At 53.8% G+C, this 22,943-nt stretch overlaps 2 protein-coding genes and 1 non-coding gene across 4 annotated transcripts; all 3 read right to left on the reverse strand.

The window, feature by feature from the left end:
* Positions 1–1,291: 1,291 nt before the first annotated feature.
* On the reverse strand, positions 1,292–19,836 carry Ptpn6 (protein tyrosine phosphatase non-receptor type 6). 2 transcript variants are annotated; one of them, XM_042274092.2, is made up of 16 exons: positions 19,499–19,836; positions 14,126–14,248; positions 13,682–13,876; positions 9,300–9,489; positions 9,033–9,149; positions 8,813–8,926; positions 8,578–8,674; positions 8,170–8,249; positions 7,849–7,998; positions 6,108–6,239; positions 5,828–5,982; positions 2,509–2,576; positions 2,249–2,400; positions 2,062–2,153; positions 1,659–1,801; positions 1,292–1,481 (listed from the first exon to the last, which is right to left on the reverse strand). In XM_042274092.2, exons 1-15 carry the CDS (start codon positions 19,510–19,512, stop codon positions 1,687–1,689), a joined length of 1,794 nt encoding a protein of 597 aa, XP_042130026.1. In that variant the 5' UTR covers positions 19,513–19,836; the 3' UTR covers positions 1,292–1,481; positions 1,659–1,686. The 2 variants fall into 2 exon arrangements, with proteins under 2 accessions (XP_042130026.1, XP_042130027.1); XM_042274093.2 differs by lacking the exon at positions 19,499–19,836 and adding an exon at positions 14,336–14,506.
* A 362-nt stretch (positions 19,837–20,198) lies between these two features.
* On the reverse strand, positions 20,199–21,961 carry C3H12orf57 (chromosome 3 C12orf57 homolog). The gene is made up of 3 exons (XM_006992054.4): positions 21,754–21,961; positions 21,351–21,527; positions 20,199–20,429 (listed from the first exon to the last, which is right to left on the reverse strand). Exons 1-3 carry the CDS (start codon positions 21,803–21,805, stop codon positions 20,278–20,280), a joined length of 381 nt encoding a protein of 126 aa, XP_006992116.2. The 5' UTR covers positions 21,806–21,961; the 3' UTR covers positions 20,199–20,277.
* Positions 21,962–22,037: 76 nt separating this feature from the next.
* On the reverse strand, positions 22,038–22,099 carry LOC121828412 (U7 small nuclear RNA). Its single transcript, XR_006070886.1, has one exon. It is a non-coding gene; the product is annotated as a U7 small nuclear RNA (small nuclear RNA).
* Between the last annotated feature and the right edge of the window lie 844 nt (positions 22,100–22,943).

Genomic DNA, 22,943 nt, shown 5'->3' on the forward strand with positions numbered 1-22,943 from the left:
CCGCAACCTACCCTTCAGCAGAGCCCACTTCTCGGTTGGCCCCCGAAGAGTTAGTCCAGGGCAGTGAGAAGAATAGGACCGACCTGCCTTTCTTCTGTGTGGTTCTGTTGCTGGGAGAGGGGCCCTGCGGCACACAGGTGATGGCCCCACCCATGCACCCCCTGGAGGGCCATCGCTCCAGGGAGCGATCATGTTGCTCAATCCCTCCTCTTTGTTCTCCATACTTTTCCGTTGTAATTATTTGTGTGGGCTAATTCTGCCTTGGTCTCCCAGACATCTCCTAAGTCCCAGTAAGATAAGCTAACTTGTCACCCTCAACGGCTCCCAGCGCTACCCTAGGGCCTTGACACAGGCGCAGAAGAGCTATCCTGGGTGGGAGTCAGCACTTCCCAACGTATGGCCGGCACACCCAACTGACCAGGAGATTCAAGTTATATATAAAGATCCCAACTCCAGACAAAAGGAAAGGAAGGGGACAAAATAATCAAATGATCTCCAGTGTCCGGGAGGGTGAGGCCTCAGCTGTGGGATGCCCCCAAGTGCTTTGGGAACTGCAGATCAGGGGCAGCCAGGCTAGCTCAGTCCCTAGAAATCTTCCTAGTTATTGGAGCTAGCAATCAAGAGCTGCTTGTGTGGCGGATCCTTCTAGGGTGGGGCCTGCTGAGTCTGCAGGTAATGAGGACATGGACTCCCAAGGCCAGTAGTCCTGCAGCCTTGAGCGAGTTAAGTTGGTCTCCCTGTGCCTCGGTTTTCCCCACTGTAAAATAAGGATAATTAAGGTACCCAGACTGAGAGCTAGTGAGAGGAGGCTCTGAGCTTTGTCCCCAGAATCAATCAATCATCAATCAATCAATAAAAACCAAAACTAAAGTACCTAAAATTAATGAGTCCTATAGTCTCTTAAACGGTGCCTGGGCCTGTTGCCAGCGTGCAGTGTGGTAGTAGCCATTGTTGTTGGCACTCACTACCTCAGCGTCTTCACTAGGAAGCCAAGGAGGGCAGATCGGATCGCCCTCTGCTGTAAGAAGGCTGGAGCTCTTGCCAAGCACACAGGAGACCTAGGTTCCATCCCCAGCCAGAATGAGAGAGGGAGAATGCAGAGCAATCTAAGCCCTAGAAATGCCACAGGCATCTAGCTGTGTGAAGCAGCATCCAGAACCGGGTCAGGTGAAGCAGCAGAAGCGGTCTGTCGGACCCAAAGGTTGAGCTTTTATGCAGTCCCACACGACATCCCAGTCCCATCCTGCCCAGAGTCCCTGGATACATGGGGCACACAGAATTGGAGGCAGCACACAGTGGTCCGGGGGCTTTATTTACAAGAATAGGAATCTGGCTTTGCCTGGGGACTTGCTGGGCTATGTACAGATTCAGAGGACCACAGCCATTTAAATTACAAGAGGATGGCCGTGGTCCCGGGGGCTGGTGTGAGCCAGGGGTCTTGATCTGTCCAGTGGAGGCCTCTGCAGGGATTGAGGCTGATGCTGCAAATAAAAAAGAGGAAGTGGGTGAGAGGGTATCTGGGGCCCGGGGAGGGGACACAAGAAGATCTAGGGACACCCTGGCAGGGTAGAGTGAGACTGTGACCATCCCATGCCATGTCAGGACTGGAGTGGAGGAAACTGGGGCGGGGGGAGAAGAGACCATGCCGGAGGCCTCACCATGGCCACCTGCAGATGAAAGCCCAGCTCACTTCCTCTTGACGGAACCTTTGCTCTTCTCCTTGTCTGCTGACCGCTGCTTCTTCACTTTCTCTTCCTTCTTGTTCTTGCTATGCACGTTTTCATACACCTCCTCCTTGTGTCTGGGCATGGGGTGGTGAGAAGACATCTGGAGACTGCAGACCCATTTCTAGCAACCCCTCCAGACTCACTCTCACTAAGTGAATCCAGGAAGCAAGATAACCTGCTCACTGTCCAGTCACCGGACCTGAAGCTCCCAGGGACAGAGACCACTCACACATGAGTCCACAGCTGGTCCATGGCACGGGCCCACACACAGTGGACACTTAAGGCTGGGCAGGAGAAGGGGGAAGATGCTGGGAGGGCAAGCAGGACCACTCACTTGGAGGAGGTACGGGAGGCCTTGGCGTGGGCACTCCTCATAGCAGGAGGGTAGGTGATATTCCCATACTCCGACTCCTGGCCCTTCCGGGACTGTGGGCAAAGGTGTGGTGGGAGGATGGTGGTACCAGCAGGACTGGGTGATGCCCACTCTCCCCTACCACCCATCAGCCCCACTCTGGACACACTTGTATAATCTCCAGTTTCTTCTTGGTTGTTTCAATGTACTGGGCAATGGCCACGTAAATGAACTTGTACTGTGCCTCCGTCTGCACCATGCCAGAGCGCTGTGCCCGTACCATCTGGATGGTCTTCTGGATATCAATGTCACAGTCCAGCCCTGGACAAGAGTAGCAGTGGGACTTCAGGGGTAGGCAAAGACCAAGGCCAAGGGACCGCTTGTCCCCCTTCTGCCCCACCCCTCCCGTCCCCAGGAGTCCCCCCTCACCCTTGGTGGAGATGCTCTCCATGAGCATGTCAATGACGATGATGGTGCCGGTTCGGCCAATGCCCGCACTGCAGAGAGAAGGCACCACCGTCAGAGGCCCAGCCCAGGAAATGGGGAGTCCAGGGGTTAGCCCCGGCACTAGGCAAGGCGTGACGAACCTAAGGCTCCAGCCACAAGGGTTAGTAATGTGTACGGGTCATTAGGCCGGCAGAGCGGGTGTGTGCCCCCCTCTGCACCCATCTTCTGCCCCAGTCACAGGCTGGGCACAAGCAGGTGCCTGTTTGGGGGTACAGACACCATTTCTCTCCTTCCCAGCACTTGTTCCCCACTTCCTGCTCTCATTCCTCACTCCTCCCAAGTGATGGCTACCCTCATCCCTTGGAGAAACAACTCCACACCCTGCCATTGTCGGCCTGCTCCTCAGACACCTGAGTTTTCCCCCATTCCAGCCTTCAAGAGTTACATTTGAGCTGGCCAGTGGTGGCGCACGCCTTTAATCCCAGCACTTGGGAAGCAGAGGCAGGTGGATCTCTGTGAGTTTAAGGTCAGCCTGGTCTACAGAGTGAGATCCATGACAGCCAGGGCTATAGAACACAGTGAAACCCTGTCTAGGGGGGGGAAAAAAAGTTATATTTGGAGCCAGGCACATGGCGGCACATGATTTTAATCCCTGCACTCAGGAGACCAGCCTGGTCTACATAGAAAGACACACACACACACACACACACACACACACACACACACACACGTTACATTTGGAATGGATGTGACGGCTCAGTAACTATCACGCAAGCAAGTATGAGAACCTGATACCAGATCTCCAGTGCACACCAAAAGACCAGGTACAGCGGCCATATAACCATTCCCAGGAGGTTAGGTCAGCTCACTGGCCAGTCAACCTAACTGAAGGGATGAGCTCCAGATCAGTGCAAGACCCTGTCTCAAAAAGGAAGGTGGAGAGCCTGGTGTGTTAATCCCAGTACTCAGGAGACAGACAGAAATGGACCTCTGTGAATTCCAGGCCAGCCTGGTCTACCTGGCAAGTTCCAGGCCACCAAGCCACATAAAGTGAAACACACACACACACACACACACACACACACACACACACACACACACAATTTGGCCTTTCTCTCTGTGGAACTTCATTTCTCTTTTTTTCAACATGGCAAAAGGTAAGAGCTGCCCCGGGACACACGCAGTGAGAAAGTGCAGGAGCAAGAGCATGCCTCCCTTTTCCTATGCCCTCCACCCCGCAGCCCCCCATCTACCCCCTGAGCAAACAGATGATTCAGACCCCAGACCTGCCTACAGCCCAGTCCATGCGGCTGGCACCATAAGTTGAGCTGTCTAATTTCAAACCCAGATTGTCAAAAATAACCCCCCCATACCACTTCCTTCCTGTAATTTCTAAATAAAGGCCATGGGGATTTCAAGAAGTGTGTGCATGGGGGAGGGGTAGCAGAGAGGTAGTTCTTGGGGATGGTAGAGTGCAGAGCTTGGCCCCCAAGACAGTATGAGGGTACCCCCAGCCCAGCTGCAGCACAGCTGTTAGTGGGGGAAAGAGGAATTCTAGAGCTTCCACAGGCCTGGGGTTACGGGGACAGAGGAGGAAGAGGACAAAACTGGTTCCTGTTTCCCCAGGTCATACATAAGGAGCCATCAATGGTGCACACACAGACAGACACACAGCTATACACACACACAGACACACACATACACACATACACACACAGAAACAGACACACAGATATACATACACACACAGACACACAGCTATACACACACACAGACACACAGATACACACATACACACACAGAAACAGACACACAGATATACATACACACACAGACACACACATACACACATACACACACAGAAACAGACACACAGATATATACACACACACAGAGAAACACACAGATATACACACACAGATATACACACACACAGACACACAGATACACACACAGAGATATACACACACAAATACACACATACACACACATAGACACACTGATACACACATACACACAAACAGACACATAGATATACACATACACAGAAACACACAGATATACACAGAAACACACAGACACACATATACACACACAGAGACATACATACACACACAAACACACACACACAGATATACACATACACACAGAGACATACACACAGAAACTTTTTTAAAGGGTAATGGCACATGCCTTTAATCAAAACATTTGGGAGGCAGGGCCAGGCAGATCCCTATGAGTTTGGGGCTAGCCTGGTCTACAAAGTGAGTTCCAGGACAGGCAAGGCTACACAGAGAAACCCTTTCAAGAAAGAAAAAAGGAAGGAAGGAAGGAAGGAAGGAAGGGAGGGAGGGAGGGAGGGAGGGAGGGAGGGAGGGAGGGAGGAGGGAGGAAGGGAGGGAGGAAGGAAGGAAAGAAGGGGGAGGAATGAAGGAAGAAAGAGAGAAGGTCTTACTTATATGGCCTATAACTCATGATCCTCCTGCCTCAGTCTCCCAAACGCTAGACTATAGGTGTTTATGCCATCGGGCCCAGCAACGAGCAGTGGGAGGAGAAACCCAAGAGTCAGAGAAGTTAAGTAACCTGCCCAGGATTACACAGCTGGTGATCAGCAAGTGACCTCTGTCCAAGATCCCTTACCCTCTGTCCCCCACCAGCCAAGGCAAGGCCACCTGAGGAGGCTCATTTGTAAGACCTCCATCCCCACGCTGACCTCTGCCAACTTCCTCTCCCCTAGCCACAGAGCCATAAATGGCAAAAGGAGCTGGCTGCGTAGAGCTAAGAAAGAAAGCAGAGACCAGATCTCCCCCGCTAACGGCTGGTAACCAGGCCCGTGGCAGAGCCAGTCTCTGGATCTGGCAGCAGGGACTCGGTGGCGGCTTCGCTAGCGAGGCTTCTGAAGGCACACCAGGCCAAGGGCCAACAGTGAGACTGCTCCAAGCCAGGTCCACCCACAACCGGGTCCTCCCACAGACCTGGAGCAGTGAGGGAGCCCAGAAGAAACCGGCGGTCAGGGAAGGCGTTCAGCGAGTCCCCATCCATGCTGCTGACAGCATGCTCACTTGTCAGCGACTGTTATTTTAACTGTATGTGCGTGGGTGTCTAGCTGCATTTTGTCTGCACCGTGTGCATGCAGTGAGTGCCCTTGTGGGTTATAAGGGGGTGTTGAGTGCCCTAGGGCTGGAGTTAGAGAAGGTTATCTAGACATCACTATGTAGGTGCTGGGACTCAAACCAGGTCCTCTGAGCCACCTCTGTAGCCCCCAGGGGCTGGTTGTTTACACTCCCTCCAAACCTCTCACCTGCAATGCACAATGATGGGCCCAGCATGAGGCAAACGATCCTGTCGCTGGTTGATCTGGTCCAGGAAGCTGAGGACACCCCCAGGCTCACTGGGGACCCCATGGTCAGGCCAGCTCAGGTACTGGTAGTGCCATATCTCCCGAACCAGGTCCCCCTAGGCCAAGGACACAGAGTCAGTGTGCCTGCTGCTTCCACACCACATCCTTGTCCCACCTGCCCAGACGAGGGAGCCAGTCGGAGGAGAGGCTCCTGGGGCGTGCAGGGGCCGGGGACACTCACATTGTCCAGTGGGGAGATCTGTAAAGTGCGGAGTTTATATTCTGCTGTGTCGTGCTCTTCACAGTTGGTCACCGAGTAGAGGCCGTAGACTCGCTGAGTGCCCACCTCCGGCCAGTATGGGACACACTTGTTCTGAAAAGAGAGCGGGGAAGCGTAAAGCACAGAGGACGGTGCTGGCGCTTTCCGGGCCCCACAGCGAATTTACTTACTTATTTATTTTGTACGTGTGTATAGGCACAAACATGGCGGGGGGTGGGTGGGTGGAGGCATAAGAACGATGCTGGGGCCATCCCTCATCACTCTTCCGCCTTATTCATTGAGGCAGGGTGTCTCAATCAAACCCAGAGCTCACCAATATGGCAAGTCTTGCTAGCCAACTTGCTCTGGGGATCCCCTGTATCCTCCTTCCAAAGCTGGAATTGTGGGTAAAGCCCTCTGCTCACACAGAATGGACAAGAGTGTCTGAGGACCCCAACTCCGGTCCTAATGCTTTCATGGTAAATGCTTAACAACCGAGCCTTCTCCCCATCCCTGACCTGGACGTTGGTTAAAAGATGGATGAGCCCACTCAGAATCAGACCTGGGATCTGGCCTCAGGCTGATCAACCATCTAACCTTATAATCCAGTCAGTGACCACTGACGCTGTACCAACCCAGCTGTGGAGCTGTGGTTCAAACTCGAGGAAGAGGCAGAGGCGGTGGACACAGTTCAGCGAGAGCGCATGTGCCTAGCATGGACAAAGCCAGCAGTTCCATCCCTAGCACTAAAGACCCAGAAGACCAAGCCAGACACTCTCCACGTCCTAGGACACAGGGTGATGCACAGACAGGAGACACAGGCAGACAGAGCGTGTCTCAGGAGCAGGGCTAGGGCAGGGGCCGATCTGCCACAGGGCTATGGAGACAGTGCAGGGTAGCCTCACAGAGGAAGCAGGAGCCGAGCACTCCAAACCGGAGTCTGTGAGGCATGGAGGGCCAGGAGAGTCATCTCCTAGCAAACACTGAGCCAGTGCCTTCAGAAGCCTGACACAGCCAGACTAGCAGAAGCAAGGTGCAATTGACAGAGAACCATGAGGACTGGAGGACTTGCAGGGACAGCCCTTCATCCTAGAAGCCACTGGGAGCCACAGAAGGGCTTTCAGAGAGAGCAGCTGGATGCCATGTGCTTCTGACAGGAAAGCTGCCCACTGCACAAAGGAGCTGAGCAAGGGGGAGCCTGCTGAGGAGGGGCTGACTGCGAGAGGCCTGGGGCAGAGAAGATGGGGGACGAGGAAGATGTAGAAAGAATGTTTGTCCTGGGACACAGTAAAGACTTCTGTGGTGCTGAGGATAGAACCCAGGGTTCCCGTACTGGGTAAATGCCCTGCCACTGGGCTATATCATCACCCCGGAGCATCTGGAGCTCAGGAGGGTTGGGTGTCCAGGAGTCACGGTGTATAGGGGAGACTTCATCTCAGGCCTCTGTCACTGACGTGTGTCTGTGTCTGTGTGAGGGTACATGCATGGGTACCTATGTGCCACAGCAAGCATGTGGCAGGCAGAGGAAAAGTTGCAGAGGTCAGCAGAGGTCGGTTCTCTCCTTCTCCCATGTGGGGCCCAGAGATTGAACTCCTGATGTCAGGCCTGGCAGCAAGCACATTCAGCCCTCGGAGCCACCTCCCAAGCCCTTGATCTTGTGCATGGTGGTGAACAAGGGCTGAGGAGGAAAAAGGAGGGTCAAGAAGGTGGAGCTTTTCCCTACCCGGCCCTTCTCCACCTCGCGGGTGGTCATGACGATGATTCGGGTGTTCTCCTGCCAGACCATCTGCCAGAAGTCATTAACTGTGGCCTCCAGACAGCCCTGGCTGGCGATGTAGGTCTTAGCGTTCTCATCTGGACCTAGCAGCTGGTTCTAGATGCAAACACAGAGAGAGCCATCCCAGGCCTGTGAATCCCTGGGCACAGGATGTGCCCATACCACCATCACCTCTACCCAAGACACCAGCTCCAGCTTTTCCCAGCGGCGCTGTACCAATGGACCCCAGGACACAGTGTCCGTTCCCACACGGCCCACCCAACTCACCTTGACGTAGTTAGCATTGATGTAGTCAGACCCGGGGATGTTACTGTCCCGTCCCTGCAGGATGACTCGGCTGTGGTCAACTGTCGTGGGTGGAGAAGAGACAGCTAGAGCCACAGCCTGGGGCAGACCCTTCCCAAGCTAACAGCTGTTCTTGTCTCCAAAGCCATAGACTCATAGAGGACAGGACGACAGGCAGGGACAAATGTGTCTGGGTGGGGCAGAGGTTTCCTGAGCAGGAGGGTGGCAGGGAGGGACTATTGCCCGGTAGCTGTGGGGAGGCTCTTGGAAAGTGAAGAGGCTTCCTGGGGGAGGAGAGCTCTGCTGGGCACTGGGGAGGCGGCCCTGAGCAAAGAATGGGGTGAGGTAGGAGTCTGTGGGGGCAGTGGGGCGCAGAGCCGCGGTGCTCACAGGGAAGAATGTTCTTGTAGCGGTTCTTGCTCTTGTTCTCCGGTCGCTGGCCTTCCAGGCGCTGGTGCAAGTTTTTTACCTCCTGCTTTTGCAGACTCTGAAATGTGAGAGAATTGAGCCCCCGCCCCAGGGCACATCCACAGGTGGAGAGGTCACAGGTCAGAGCCATGTCAGAGGCACAGAAAGAAGGCAAGGTGGCCTCACCTATCCCAGCCCCACCGTCCCCGGCACGCACCTCAAACTCTTCCCAGAAGCCGGCCTTGGCTGTGTCTTCTGCCTCCTGCTTCTTGTTCAGTTCCAAGACCCGGTTCTCGATGTCCGCAGCATTTACCCGAGTGGCATAGTAAGGCTGGGGGGGGGGGGGGGGGAGAGGAAGTCAGTGGCTGAGAGACCTCAGAAGCCCACATCCGCAATGGCTCAGGAGACGGGAAGAGACAAGCAGGTTGGCCCCTCACCTGCCGCAGGTAGACAAAGGCACCTGAGGCCTCCTCGATCCCTGTCTTCTTGAAGTGCTCCACCAGGTCTGTGAGGCTGTCAAAGGTCTCCGAGCCACCCACGGTATAGCGTCCACCCTGAAGGACACCAAGTCGGGCCACCCCTCAGGGCCGAGTCCCCCTCCTGGCACTCACTCCCAGTCTTAAATCCAAGCCAAGAAGACCTTCCCAACAACTCGGGATGAAGTTCTGACATGAGGCCTTTCCCCCCGGGCCCAGCTGACTTACCTCACACATGACCTTGATGTGCGTGACCTTGAGAGGGGAGCCTGGGCCAGCTTTGGGCTGGTCATTGAGCACAGACAACACGAAATCGCCAGGCTGGCTGAGACTCTCTCGCACAAGGAACGTCCAGGGCTCGCCCTTGGCCTGCAGCAGGGATTCTGCTTGTCCACCAGACATGTGACCATGGTACCACCTAGGTACATTGAAGAGACGGTGGCCAGGCCCCAGAGTGAGCCCTGACACCCACCGGCCAGGCCTGAGCTACAAGCTTTCAATCCACCACTGCGTTTAGACTCATTACTATCTCTCAAAAATGCTGAGAGGACGCCGGGCGTGGTGGCGCACGCCTTTAATCCCAGCACTCGGGAGGCAGAGCCAGGCGGATCTCTGTGAGTTCGAGGCCAGCCTGGGCTACCAAGTGAGCTCCAGGAAAGGCGCAAAGCTACACAGAGAAACCCTGTCTCAAAAAAACCAAAAAAAAAAAAAAAAAAATGCTGAGAGGAAAAAGCCAAGCTTGGAGCTGGAATCGCAGCTCCGCAGGAGACGTGAGAACAGTAGGGAATTTGAGGCTAGCGTGATCTGCGTAGTGGCCCACACCTTTAGTCCCAGCACTGAGAGGCAGAAGCAGGCGGATCTCTGAGGCCAGCCTGGTCTACAGAGTGAGTTCCAGGACAGCCAGGGCTACATAGAGAAACCCTGTCTCAACAAACAAACAAACAAACAAAAAGACCCACCCACTTGTATAAATAAATAGCTGGGTTATGATGGCTCACTTTTATTTTGGTTTGTTTTTTTTTTTTTTCCAAGACAGGGTTTCTCTGTGTAGCCCTAGCTCACATTTATAATCCCAGCCTTCAGGAGGCTGAACTGTCTCAATTAGGCCAGCCTGCTCTACATGGCAAGTTTCAGGCTAGCTTGAGCTACAGAGTAAGACCCTATCTCAAAAACAAAACAAACAGCCAGGCATGGTGACACCCGCCTGTACTTCCAGCCCTGGGTTGACAGGGGCAAGAGAATAACTGTAAGTCTGAGACTAGCCTGGTCTACATAGTGAGTTCCAAGCCAGCCTGAGCTACAGAGTAAGATTGTGTCTCAAAAAAGAAAGAGCAGAGCCGGGCGGTGGTGGCGCACTCCCAACACTCGGGAGGCAGAGGCAGGTGGATCTCTGTGAGTTCGAGGCCAGTCTGGTCTACAGAGGGAGTTGTAAGGAAGGAAGAAAGAAAGGACAAGGTTTTGTGTGAGGTGGTTGAGGGTAAAAACAACCTAAGTTTGATCCCTAGGCATCACTTGGAGATAATCAACTCTGACAGGTTGTCCTCTGATCTTTATACATACACTGAGGCACACAAGAAAACGTAAAAAAAAAAAAATGTAAACAAAGAAACAAAACAAAAGCTGAGAGATTGCCATTTTCCCTACTTTACAGTAAGGAAACAGAGGCTAAGCACGCACACTGGTCCTAGCCCTAGACTGCTGAGAAAAAAACGCCACAGAGTTCAAACCATGGAGACCGAGGCTACAGCTCAGTGGGACAGGTAAGACCCCAGGTTCCATCCCCAGCACCAAATAAAGAGAGAAAGAAGGGAGGGAGGGAGGGAGGGAGGGAGGGAGGGAGGGAGGGAGGGAGGGAGGGAGGGAGGAAAGAAGGAAGGAAGGAAGGAAGGAAGGATGAGAGGGAGAGAGAGAGAAAGGGTTCTAACAAAAACCTAGAGCCTCTTCCGACGGTTTACAAGAAACAGGCAAGCAATACCCAGAATATTTAGATGGACAAAAAGAAGTGTCCCCATGAAGTACAGACTTGGACTGGGCTAAGGGAGGGACAGTAAATGTAGATGGACACAACCACAGAAGGCAGTGGGTACTAGAAGAGACGGAAGTCAGGCAGGACCCGTGGAAAACTCCTCAGGGATGTGGGGCGCACACACTCCACTGAGGAGAGCAGTTTCAGGGCCCCAGGGAGCCGGGATGAAGTGACGGAATGGGCAGCAGGGGTCCAAGGGGGCTCCGAGGGGCTCCGAGGCAGAAAGCAGAACTAAGGACCTTTCCGTGAAGCACCCCTTCCCAGGAGGAAACTCTAGCCCCACAATGCCTAGCCTCACAGGAAACCACGTGATGGAAAAAACACAAAACTCCTTCTGGGGAGAGAGTGAGAAGTGAGGTTGTGAGGTTTCCTCAGCTCAGGGACAGAGGGGGGGGCAGCATTTTCCAACCGCAAGGATGGGGCGGGAAGGAGAGCGGGGCTGAGCCCCGATCCTTCGCAACTCTGCCCAGAGGACACCACAGCTCAGGGTCCTTCAGAGGCTCCTACCCCCACCCAGGCCTCCTGGGCCACCCCATCCTACCTCAGGGACAAGCCAGGGCCCCAAGCAAAGAGGGGCTCAGCTCCTTCCCTCAGGGACAGGATGAGGAAGTCTCCATGCAAATGTGGACTGACCACAGGCAGAGAGTTCACCATTGAGGGGACAAATGCAAATTTCCCAGAAGAGGCAGGGCAAAGGAAGACACAAGGAGTCCTGGGCCATGGCTTCCACACACCCTAGGGTTGGGGACGAAACTGAGCTTTCGGCCATCCACAGGGCCTCTTGGAGTCATCCACAGCCCCCTCTCAGAGGTGTATCAGCCATGGAGTGTTGCATGCTTCCCTGCACAGCAGCTCTCCCCACTCTGGCCTGTTCCCGACACCCGTCTTCCCCCACCACAGTGAACACACCAGCTACACCTCTGCCACGCTTCCCTAGTCCGTCTCCTCTAGAAAGCAGGTACTGGCGTGGGCAGCAACAAGGGAAGACAGGGTAAAGAGAATGTGAGAGGCCAAAGCACCCTGAGTGTTGCAGGTAGGAGCGGGAAGGAGAGATGGCATGAGGCGCCCCTCTCTTTCTGTTCACCCCATCGGAAGAGGAAAGCCTTCAAGGACGTGTAGACCAGCTTCTCCATGTTGGCTGGAAAGGGATCTCTGAGGTGGACCACAGGGGCTTTTACAACAGTCTTTCAAGTTCTACGGTTTTTTTTTTTTGTTTTAGTGTTTTAAGTCAGGGTTTCATGTAGCCCAGGCTGGCCTCAAAATTGCTATGTAGTTGAGGATGAACTCCAACTTCTGGTCTTCCTGCCTCTGCCTGGGATTGCAGGCAGACGCCACCACACCAGGTTTATGCAATGCAGGGAATCAAACCCAGGGCTTAATGCATGCTAGGCAAGCACTCTACCAACTGACCCACAGACCTCAGGCCTCCAGTTCTAAGTTTTAATCAGTGACTTGAACAAAAATATTGAGCTAAATTTGTAGGCACAAATCTCAAAAAAGACTAAAAATAGCCAGGCAGTGGTGGCGCACGCCTTTAATCCCAGCACTCGGGAGGCAGAGGCAGGAGGATCTTTGTGAGTTCAAGGCCAGCCTGGGCTACAGAGCAAGATCCAGGAAAGGTGCAAAGCTACGCAGAGAAACACTGTCCTGGGGGAAAAAAAAAAAAGACTAAAACCTGCTGGGAAGTAGCTCAGTGACAAAGCACCTGCTCGGCATGCACAAGGTCCTGGGTTCAAGCCCCAAAGAGAGTCTGGAGTGGGGGGCGCAGGGAGGGCAAGGTTCAGAATCATTTCAGCAGTAAATACACAAACAGAACAAGTCGGGATGACCCCAAAGTCCATGAGAACACCCTAGTGTCCTCCCACTGCCCTTTGATAGGAGCTGCCGGTCACTGCCGTACAACTAAGACGTAAGTGTAACGAGGGACATCTATCCATGTGCCTTCTCCTTGCAATGCTGTGGGGAGACCACATGAGAACAGCCAGCCCAGTTATGGGGGCGACCTCTTTGCAGCACTAGTGGGGGCTATCCTGGGTGCTTCCTGGAGCCAGGTAAGCCTGGGCCCTCTGCCCCCTCTATACCTGTGACCACACCAGGGACCTTGCTTCATCCAAGCCCTGCAGCCTCATCCTCGCTGTGTTGCCGAGATGTGAGGCCCTGATCATGGCAATAACAGTGGATCCCCAGGACCTCACTAACATGGGGACCTAAGAGGCCCAGACTGTGTCGAGCTGGGGGAAGGCAACGGAGTTCCATGGAAGGAAGAGCTTTCTAGCAATGGGGCCAACCTGATGGGAAACACCAGCCGCAAGGAGTGGCCTCACTGTCACCCTTAGGACTAGGTTGCTAGGCAGCAGGAACCCTGTAGAAAGCAAGGAGAACCGTTCTCTTGCTTCCTCGGGGGACAGGGGATGGGGTGGTTATGGGAGTCACCAGGAATAGAGGGAAGGGGCCCAGAGCACTGCGCTGGAACCGGGGTAGAAGAGCAGGGTGAGGGACGGACTGTGAGCAGGTCACCTGGGCTGGGTGCTCACCTCCTTTACACTTATCTCAGGGGAGAAGGCCAGCCTGCAACACCCCTCACCTCTCGCTCGTGGGGTCCGAGCAGTTCAGTGGGTACTTGAGGTGGATGATGGTGCCGTCTCGGTCCTGAAGGATGCCCTGCTGATGAGTATAATACTCCACCAGCTCCGTCAGGGTCGCAAACTTCTCCCCTCCGTACAGGTCATAGAAGTCCCCCGAGTTCTGGATTCGAATGTGGGTCACCTGGTCATCCACCCTGCAAGGCACCAGGGAGTGAGGCCCCGGGTACAGGAGCAGAAGTAGGGTGGGCGAGGGGACAGGCTGAGGGGCCCGAATGCAGAAGCACACAGGAATGGGGTGGACACAGATCGATATGGGGACCGTAACGATACAGGCATGGGACACAAGGGGAGCAATGCAACATGAGGCGGCGACACAACCCAGGGGACCCAGGCATGCTCAGGACCCACACAAGGAGCTGCCAAGTCGCGGGAGAGCCACCTACCTGACTGAGAGGGAGAAATCACCCCGGTTCTTGCGACTGGGCCGAGCCAGGAAGCTCCCAGGGACTCCCCGGCCCTTGAGCAGGGTCTCCGCATCAGGCCCACTGAGGTCCCGGTGAAACCACCTGGAGGGGCACAGGGTGGTAAAGTGACGTCCCCCGGGGCACCAGGCCACCCTTCCTTTCTACCTCCCATGGCCCCCAGGCCCTTACCTCACCATCCTGGGGCTCTTGCTGAATTGGCTGCTGAGAATGTGGAGGGCACAGCCTGTCTGGACAGGTGGAAACCTCTCGGGCTGAGCCTCCAGCAAGGCTCTCAGAGCCCAAGCCTCCAACAAAACCCCAACCTGCTGCCCCGCTCCCGGGCTACCACTCTACTGGCCTGGGGCAGCCAGGAGGGCGGAGACAGGAAGGGGCGCGGCCGACCCCTTGGGGGAACTCACTTGTACTTCTCTTTTCAGAGCAAGGGAAGAGAAGCAGAAGGGTGGCAGGGTGGGGGAGGGCCCACTTCCCACAGTCTGCCATCAAAGGCAGGAGTGTGGCCCTGAACATTCATGACTCAAGAGATAAGGACACGTGTGCGCGGCCCTCCGCCCCTCCAGGCCAACATTCACACGTGTGAATGCTCATGGTCACCAGGTCGGCTCTTCCTCCTCCCCCAGATGCCTCCACTCAGCATTCTTTGGCACAATCTAATAATGATGGTGCACCCGGACACTGTCATTTAATGGAGTGTTGCCACATGCCAGACTCATTGCTACAATGTCATTTACATGCCTCCTGTGGGCTATACCTCACCACAGCCTCATTGCACAGGCTCTATCTTTAAACCCACTTTACAGACAAGGAAACTGAGGCTAAGAAGTTTGAGGAACTGCCCCAGGCCTTGAACTTAGAAAATTGCATGATTCAGACCTAAATAGTTTAGTTTCAAAACCAATGATTTTTAAATACTGCCTGCCAGCCCTCGGGACCCAAAGAACAGTGGCCAATAGACTCCTAGTCCACTGTCACTCCAGAGAGTCCCTACAAGACAACCTCACACAGCATTGTCAATTGTGGGCCTTTTCTACTTGTGGACTCTGATCAGGTGTGTGTGTGTGTGTGTGTGTGTGTGTGTGTGTGTCTCGGAGGCTAGGGTGGTGGCCAAGGTTCCAACAATGGCAGATGCTCTCACAGGGATAGTTGTTTTTAGGAACTCTCAGCTCAAAGGCTTATGATGGTGTGTGTAATTCTCAATATAAATTTAAAAAAAAAAAAGTGCAAACACTAACAAGCCAAGACCAGAGGAAATACAATCCACCCAACAAAAGATTCAAGTAACTCCTACTGATGTTTTCCTTCAGGTGGAACGCAGGCTGCTGGGGAACAGAGCTGGGACATAGGCCCTTATATCCTTTAGGGGGAGTTATTTGTGGTGTTTTGATTGGTTAGTTTTGGTATTTTTGCCACACTGGAATTAGAACCCAGGCCCTAGCCATGCATGGTGGTGCACCCCTTTAATCTTAGTACTTGGGAGGCAAAGGCAGACGGATCTCTGTGAGTTTGAGGCCAGCCTGGTCTACAGCGTGAGTTCCAGGGCAGCCAGTGCTATATAGTGAGACCCTATTTCAAAAAAAAAGAACCAATCCCTGAGGCAACTCCTCCAGCCCATTTCTTCTTATTCATTGATTCATTTTTACATTTCTGCAGTCCTAGGAATGGAACCTAGGACCTCAAACATGCTAGGCAAATGCTCCATCACTGAGCTGCATCCCCAGTTCTCTTTTTATCTTTTATTTTGAGACAGGGTATCACTAAGTTGCCCAGGCTAATCTGGAACTCACTCTGTAGCCTTGAACTTACAATCCTCCTGCCTCAGCCTCTCGAGTAGCGGGGAGTATTGGCATCACCACCACATCTGGCTCCCTTGCACTTTTTCCAAAACTGTATGATGCTTGAGATGGAGCTCAGCGGTAGCACACATAAGGTCCTGGGTTCCATTTCTGCACCAGACCCAGTAAAGTCATGAATAAGTATAGAGTTTGTTGTGTGCTTAGCATTTACTCATAGTATATATGCTACGTTTCAAAAAATAGGAAAAATAAAAGTATGAAAGCCAACAAGGGCTGGAGTGCAGCTCTGAGTAAAGCGCTCGCTCTGCATGTAGGAAGCCCTGGGTTCCACAGTCTTGCTAGGTGCCGTGGCACACACCATTAATTCCAGCACTTGGGAGACAGAGGCAAGAGGTAAGGACAAGTTTGAAGCCAGCCTGGGCTTCATAAAGACTTGAGGCCAGCCAGGGCTACATAGCATGACCCTATTTAGGGAAAAAAAAAAAAAAATTAACCCTCTACAGCAAGTCTTTTACCATTCTTGGGAAGATGAAGTATCTCCTACCCTACCTCTCCCCTCCCCTTTTCTTCTTGCTGATAGCACTGGGAATTTACACTATGAAAGATCTGGACCCACCATGGACTCAGCTCACCCCCGGGGTCAGGGAGACCACATGCAAAGTTGGTCCAGCACAGGCAACCATCCCATCCTAACCATCAGAGTCCAACCCAGAGAAGTATCCAGTGAGAAAACTCATGGATACGTGTGCACAGACATGGTTACATGTATGCTTCCTGGTCTGCCCCTGCATGCGGATGAGTAAGCATTACACAGACATATGCAAGCAGACCTTGTACAGAAACACAACTTACATGCACCCCATCATCTGTGTCCATCATATACAGACCTTGCTGGGGGCAGATCCCCAACACAACAAGGACACAGGAAGTCCCAGGTACCTGCTTAGCGCCACACCAACTGCAACCAAGTCTAGGACTCTTCATTCCAGAGTTAAGCCCACTTGGTGTGAAGGAGCTTACTAGACACCTAATACTCCTGATCCTTTAAGTGTATCTGAAGAATGTCAAGCCAGAAAACAAGACACTCCAATAATATGGATCACCCCTGTTATACTCTGGCAGGAAAATCATCGCAATCCCCCAAGAAGCAAGGCCCAGGGCCCTGGAGTTGGAAGAGCATTAGGACAACATACACAATCATCCCATTTGAGCCCTTGACCACCTAGGATGTAGGGATTTTGTCTTTGTTTTAAGGAGGAGGCTCTGGTATCTAGAAGAAAAAGAACTTCCTCTGGGAAGCAAAGGATGAAAGAAGACATCACGATCAATGGTGATGCAAGAAGACAGGCCCTGGGAACTGAAGACAAGACACAGCGAGATCTTACGTAGCTACTGGACATCTCCGAGCCTTGGTATTCCGACCTAATAAACGAACTCAACAAGATTTCCTAAATTGAGACCTAAAAAGCGAATAAAGCAACCAGGTGTGGTGGCTTATGCCTAAAACCCCAGCATTCAGGAGGCTAAAGCCTGGGACAAAAGGTCAAGGGTGAAGGCACATGCCGGCCCTTGGGTGGTCATCCTGACCTATGTAACTCACTGCTAAGTGGTATGGTTTCATGTCCTCATCATCAGCATTAACATTTTACAGTGGACTCTGTCTTCTGATTTTGCATCTGTGGAGTCAGCCAACTATAGAGAAAAAAGTATGCTTCTCCTGGACAGGCACAGACCTTCTTCCCTCGCCATAGTTTCCTCAATAACACAGTATAATGATTTGCATAGCATTTACATTGTACTGGGTAAATACTCGGAGAGCATTTAAAATATGCATTTGTACATGTGTAGTTTACATGCAAATACATCTGTACAGTTTGGTATCTTCCGGTCGCCCTGGAATCAATCCCCTATGGACACTGGCAGGTGACTATTTTATTCTAGTCTACTCTGTTTTATTCGTTTATTTACTTATTGTGAAAAGGGTCAAACTCGGGTTTTTATGCTTGGCAAGTATTCTACCACTGACCAAAACCCTATTCTCTGTTTTTATTATTTCTTTCCTAGACAGGATCTTACTCTGTGGTTCAGGCTAGCCTCAAACTTAGCTCCTCCTACCTCAGCTCCCTAGTGTGGTCATACACCACTGTACCCGGCTGAGACATTGTATTATTGTTAATTTTCACGACAACACTGTTTGCTTGTTACTATCCCAATTATAGAAACAAAAAAAACGAAAACTCAGACAATTTTGGTAACTTGCCCAGAGTCACAGGCTTTATGTGAGTGATGAGTGGGAAGGTGAAAAAAACCAAAGCTGTCTGTGGCCAGAGATGTGTCTGCCACAGCCCTGCTCCGGCAACCTTAAAGCATGCTGGGAGGTGGAAGGAGCACGTAATCCCCACAGGCAGATGGACCAGGACACAGAAGCGGCATGCATAACATGCACTTGGGTTGCTCAGTGGAAGCCAATCAATGCAGCTGAGCTGAAGTGTTCAGGGGGCTGGACCCCAGCGTCAGGGCTCTCACAAGTCCAGGCTGAAGAATCAAGAAAAAGTTCTGTCCTGGGAGATGCCTTGCCAAGCCACGTGGGAAGACTCAGTGCCACCCTCGGCTGGCGGTGACAAGGCTTGCCCTGGAGGAAGAGTGCAAGCAGAAAGCTCACAGGAGTGTGAAAAGCAAAAGTCAGTAGGACTCGGGCACAAACAACCCACAAGGTCACCAGCACTCTCCGAATGGGTTTTCACTTGCGCTACCCAAGCCTAGGCTGCCCACGGGTCCCCTCAGGAGTGGACACTTCCTATTCTGGCTGCCTCTCTCTCATCAAATGTCACCTCACCAGGAAGCCCTCCCTGATGCCTTCAGCTAGCTATGTCTCCAGGATACATTACCTGCTAGCCCCTGACACTGTTTCTTTTCCCGGGTGTTAACATTTCAACGGAAACAATCCTGGCTATTTTTATTATTATTATTTATTCATTCGGTCATCTCTGGCTGGAATGCCAGCTCTCTAAACAGAGATCACGTCTGCCTCATACGGGCTCATATACCAACATCTTAAGCGGTACCTGCCCACCATGGATGCTCACCATTCATCTTAGTTTGCTCTTTTTGGGGGGCAGCGAAGAGACACGACAGAACCGAGGTTCAGAAGTAAGGGGGAGCCTGCCTAGGAGTGGGAGAGCTTTCCCCGATGTGCCTTCAGACGGGCATGTCTGAGGTAATGAGAACCACCCAGTGAGGACAGGTCCCAGACAGGAGGCCGAAGCAGAGGACTACAGGCCAGAGGTCAAAAATGAGAAAAGATAAACATCTGGGCTTGGGGCGAAGAAAAAGGAGGCAGAGGGATACGAACGAGCCTGGGAGTCCTGAATCTTGTGGGAAGGAGAGGGTTCACAGGGACAGGAAGCTGACCCTGGGCAGGGGGGTGGTGGTGGGTGTGACAGACCATTTATGGCAGCATGCTTGTGGAAGAGTGTGAACGATGATGCCTGGCCGCCCAGACTAACAGGAGTCCAGGGCGCGGGTGGCACAGGGTACTTACCCGCGGGACAGCATCTCCCCAGGAGGAGGGGGGGGGGGGTTAGCGGCCAAGGGCGCCGGGGGCGGGGCCGAGCGAGCGGCCCAGCTGTTCAGGGATCCAGACCAGACCTTCAGGAAGAGAGTGTTCTTCTGCTTCTCAGCCGCTTCCTCCTCTCTCCAGTCTGTCAAACCTAGGGCACTTTGAGGACAAGCCCCTGGCCTGCAGGTCGCCGAGGGAAGGACAGGTGGGGCGGGGCTGGCCGAGACCGCCCACCTCGATCCGATCGCCCCCGAGGCCCGAGGCCGTGCAGCAGGCTCCAGTGCAGCAGGCTCCAGGCCGGCCAGGGCCTGCTTCTCTGGGAAGGGGAGGAGCCACCTGCTGCTCCACCTGAAGCTCCCACTACCGAGCCGCAGGAGGGCGGGCAGGGGCAAGGACCAGGAAGTAACCCCGGCCAGGGGACCGCCCCCAGCACAGCACCTCTGCGACCCGGGAAAGCAGAGAGACCATTGAAGCCCTCGGCTCAAAGCACGGCCTTTGTGAACAGCCCTCCCAGGATGCCAAGAGCCCATTTAGCCTCCCACTCCCTGGGAAGCGAGGGGCTCTTGAGAACGGGGTGGGTCCCCCGCAAGGAGGACAGGAAGGACCTAGGAAGGGGAAGGCCAGAGGCGGTCGGGTAGCCACAAGTGGGGTTAGCCAGGACTACAAATGGATGACACCAAGGTTTAGTCACAAGCGCATTTATTATTCTCTGGAACGCAAGGTCTTCTTCCCTAGCCGTGGCGCACAGACAAGAACACATCTCAGGAGGCGGCCACGCTGCTCCCGGAAGCAGGCCCGTGGGGCGGTAGTGTCATAGACGGCAGGAACAGCGCCTTGAGCTTGCCGGACAGGCTGGCAATCTCAGGATCCTGGGCTTCGTAAGACTTGACCAGGCGGGCAAACTTGAGGACACCTGAAAGAGGCAGCAAGGACCCCTGCTGGAGGCCGGTGCGCCCAGGCGGGGAGGGGTCCTTGCGGTAGGAGGCACCGGACACAGGCTGATCTCCTCTGACCCGGGCAGCCACTTCATAAGAGGACAGGCCACGCTGCTGTCCTGCACCGCTTCAACCCCACCCCCCACCCCTCACTAGGCACCACTGGGTACCATACGAAAGAGTCCTTCAAGGACCCAGGCACGGTGGCGCACACCTATAAAAGCCCAGCACTTGAAAGGCCGAGGCAGGTGGATCTCTGAGTTCGAGGCCAACTTGGTCTACAAAGCAAGGTCCAGGGCAGCCGGGGCTACACAGAGAAACTGTCTCAAAAGAAAAAAAAGAAAAAGCCCTAAGGCAGAAGGTTTTTCACTCTCGGGTGAACCATGTCCGCTGTTTTACCTCAAGCAGCCTAAATAGGAATGAGAACCCGGGTCTGCAGGTAGTCCCCGCTGGCTAGGCCAAATCAATGAACACATGTCCTTGGGAAGAGCGAGCTCAATCCCCCAACACCAGACCTATTAACCAAAACGCCTTGCAGGAAGTGCCGAAGGCCGCTGTTCAGATCAGAGCTGGGCCTGGTGACTCACGCCTACTCCATACCACCCAATCAGAAGGCTGGGAAAGGAGGATCTTTGGTTCAAGGCCAGCCTGGGCACCTTAGTGAGACCCTGACTCGAAGAGAGCTCAGTGGTGGAGAGCTTCCCTAACATAAGGCCTTGGGTTCGGGGGGGGGGGGGGGGTGCTGGGGGGCGGGGAGCGAGCTCAGGCTAGGCCCTGAGCTCTGAGCGCCAATGTTTGATGTGACTGCCGCCCTGTGGCGAGAAACAGACGGACTCGGGGGCCGCTGATCACGAGCCCCACCCCCACCCCATGGCATCGCCATTCCAGGTGGCACCCACCTTCCCCGTCGCAGCTGAAGCCATAGGCCTTAATAACCTCCTGCTGGATCTGCGTGGCCACCGGCAGCACGAACTGCAGCATCTTGCCCATATCGTTGCAGGCATTGTCTCTAGCCTCGTCCATGCGCACGGCGTTCTCTGGGGCCGAGAACGCTTGGATCACTTCCGCCAAGACCACTGCAAACCCGAAGCAAGCATCCCAGGGCGGTCCGCGGGAGCCCGGCGGGCAAGCCCAGAGGAGGGAAGAGGCAGGGAATTAGCGGACCGAGGCGGCCAGTAACCCGATCAGCTCGTCCTCCCAACCCTTCGCCCTACTGGGCCAGGGCCCCACTTGGAGGAGGAACGACCGGGTAGCGCAGCGCCCTCCCCCGAAGGCGGCCCACGCCCAGCCGGGGCTCCTCACCCTTGGCCTGCTCTGCGCTCAGGGCCGCGGGCTGGGCCGAGGCGGACGCCATAGAGCGCCAGTCGCTCCGTGACTACTGCAAAGCCTGGGGAAGATCCGGAGAAGCCAGCCGCCTGCTGCCGCGGCTGCCGGGCCAGCGGAGGAGGAAAGGAAGCCAGCCCGCACGAGGCGGAAGTGTCTGAGCGTGGACCCAGCACACGCACTTCCTACAGGACCCCCGCGCGAGCGAGCCCCATCGCCCACCGGCCGGGACACACACTGTTCTTATGAACCAGGGGAGTGGGAGGGGTTTTCCGACGGAAGTCAGAAAACCTGCTAGACAAATTCTAAAAGAGCTGTAACACTGCCGAGCCGCCTGTGCAGCGAGCCCGGGAAGGACGCGAACTCCACTTTCGGTGAGGGTGAGATCAGCGTGCCCTTTATCCTACCCCCTAGTAATACACCACCAACAAAGCATACTTTTATTACTCAATTCGGTAAATAATATTATAGAGGACTACTAAAACCGGTCGTTTCTTGAGTTTGTGGTCGTTTGAGAGAGGGCTATGCAAATGACTCAATGCTGATTGGCTGGAAACAGCCAATCACAGCTCCGTTGTTAGGAGAAAAAAAAAAAACCCAGGGCTTCACAATAATAAAAGCTTGGAGCGAAAGCCGATGTAATTGGCCTTGTATAGTGGTAGGCGATGTGGCCCGATGCCTTGTATTCTTATTACAGGCTCTTGTCACCCATCCCCGCCTCAATCTGCAAGGGTAATCCAGAACGTCACCGGGCATAGTACTGCACTTCTGTGATACTAGCATAACAGATGAGCGGTAGGAGGGCCCCAAGTTCAAGGCCAACCTTGGCCTTGCCTCATTAAAAAATAGAGGGGGTGCAAAGATGGTTCACCCTGCCTGGCAAGTCTCGACTACAGGGGCTCCTCTACACCCTCTAGCTACACCCTCTTCTGGCCTGCCAGGCCCTTGCATTCATGGGCACGGACAGGAACCTATACACATAGTAAAAATAATATTTTTTTTTCAGAGCTGAGGACCGAACCCAGGGCCTCTACCACTGAGCTAGATCCCCAACCCCAAAATAAATCGTAATAAAAATCAGCAATATTAATCTTATTGGGCTACCGAAGTTATGCAAATTCAACTGTTTCAAAACCATTTAATCAAACTATGCTATGGAAAGAGTTAGA

The sequence above is a fragment of the Peromyscus maniculatus genome, chromosome 3, assembly GCF_049852395.1.
Source record: "Peromyscus maniculatus bairdii isolate BWxNUB_F1_BW_parent chromosome 3, HU_Pman_BW_mat_3.1, whole genome shotgun sequence".
Lineage (NCBI taxonomy): Eukaryota > Metazoa > Chordata > Mammalia > Rodentia > Cricetidae > Peromyscus > Peromyscus maniculatus.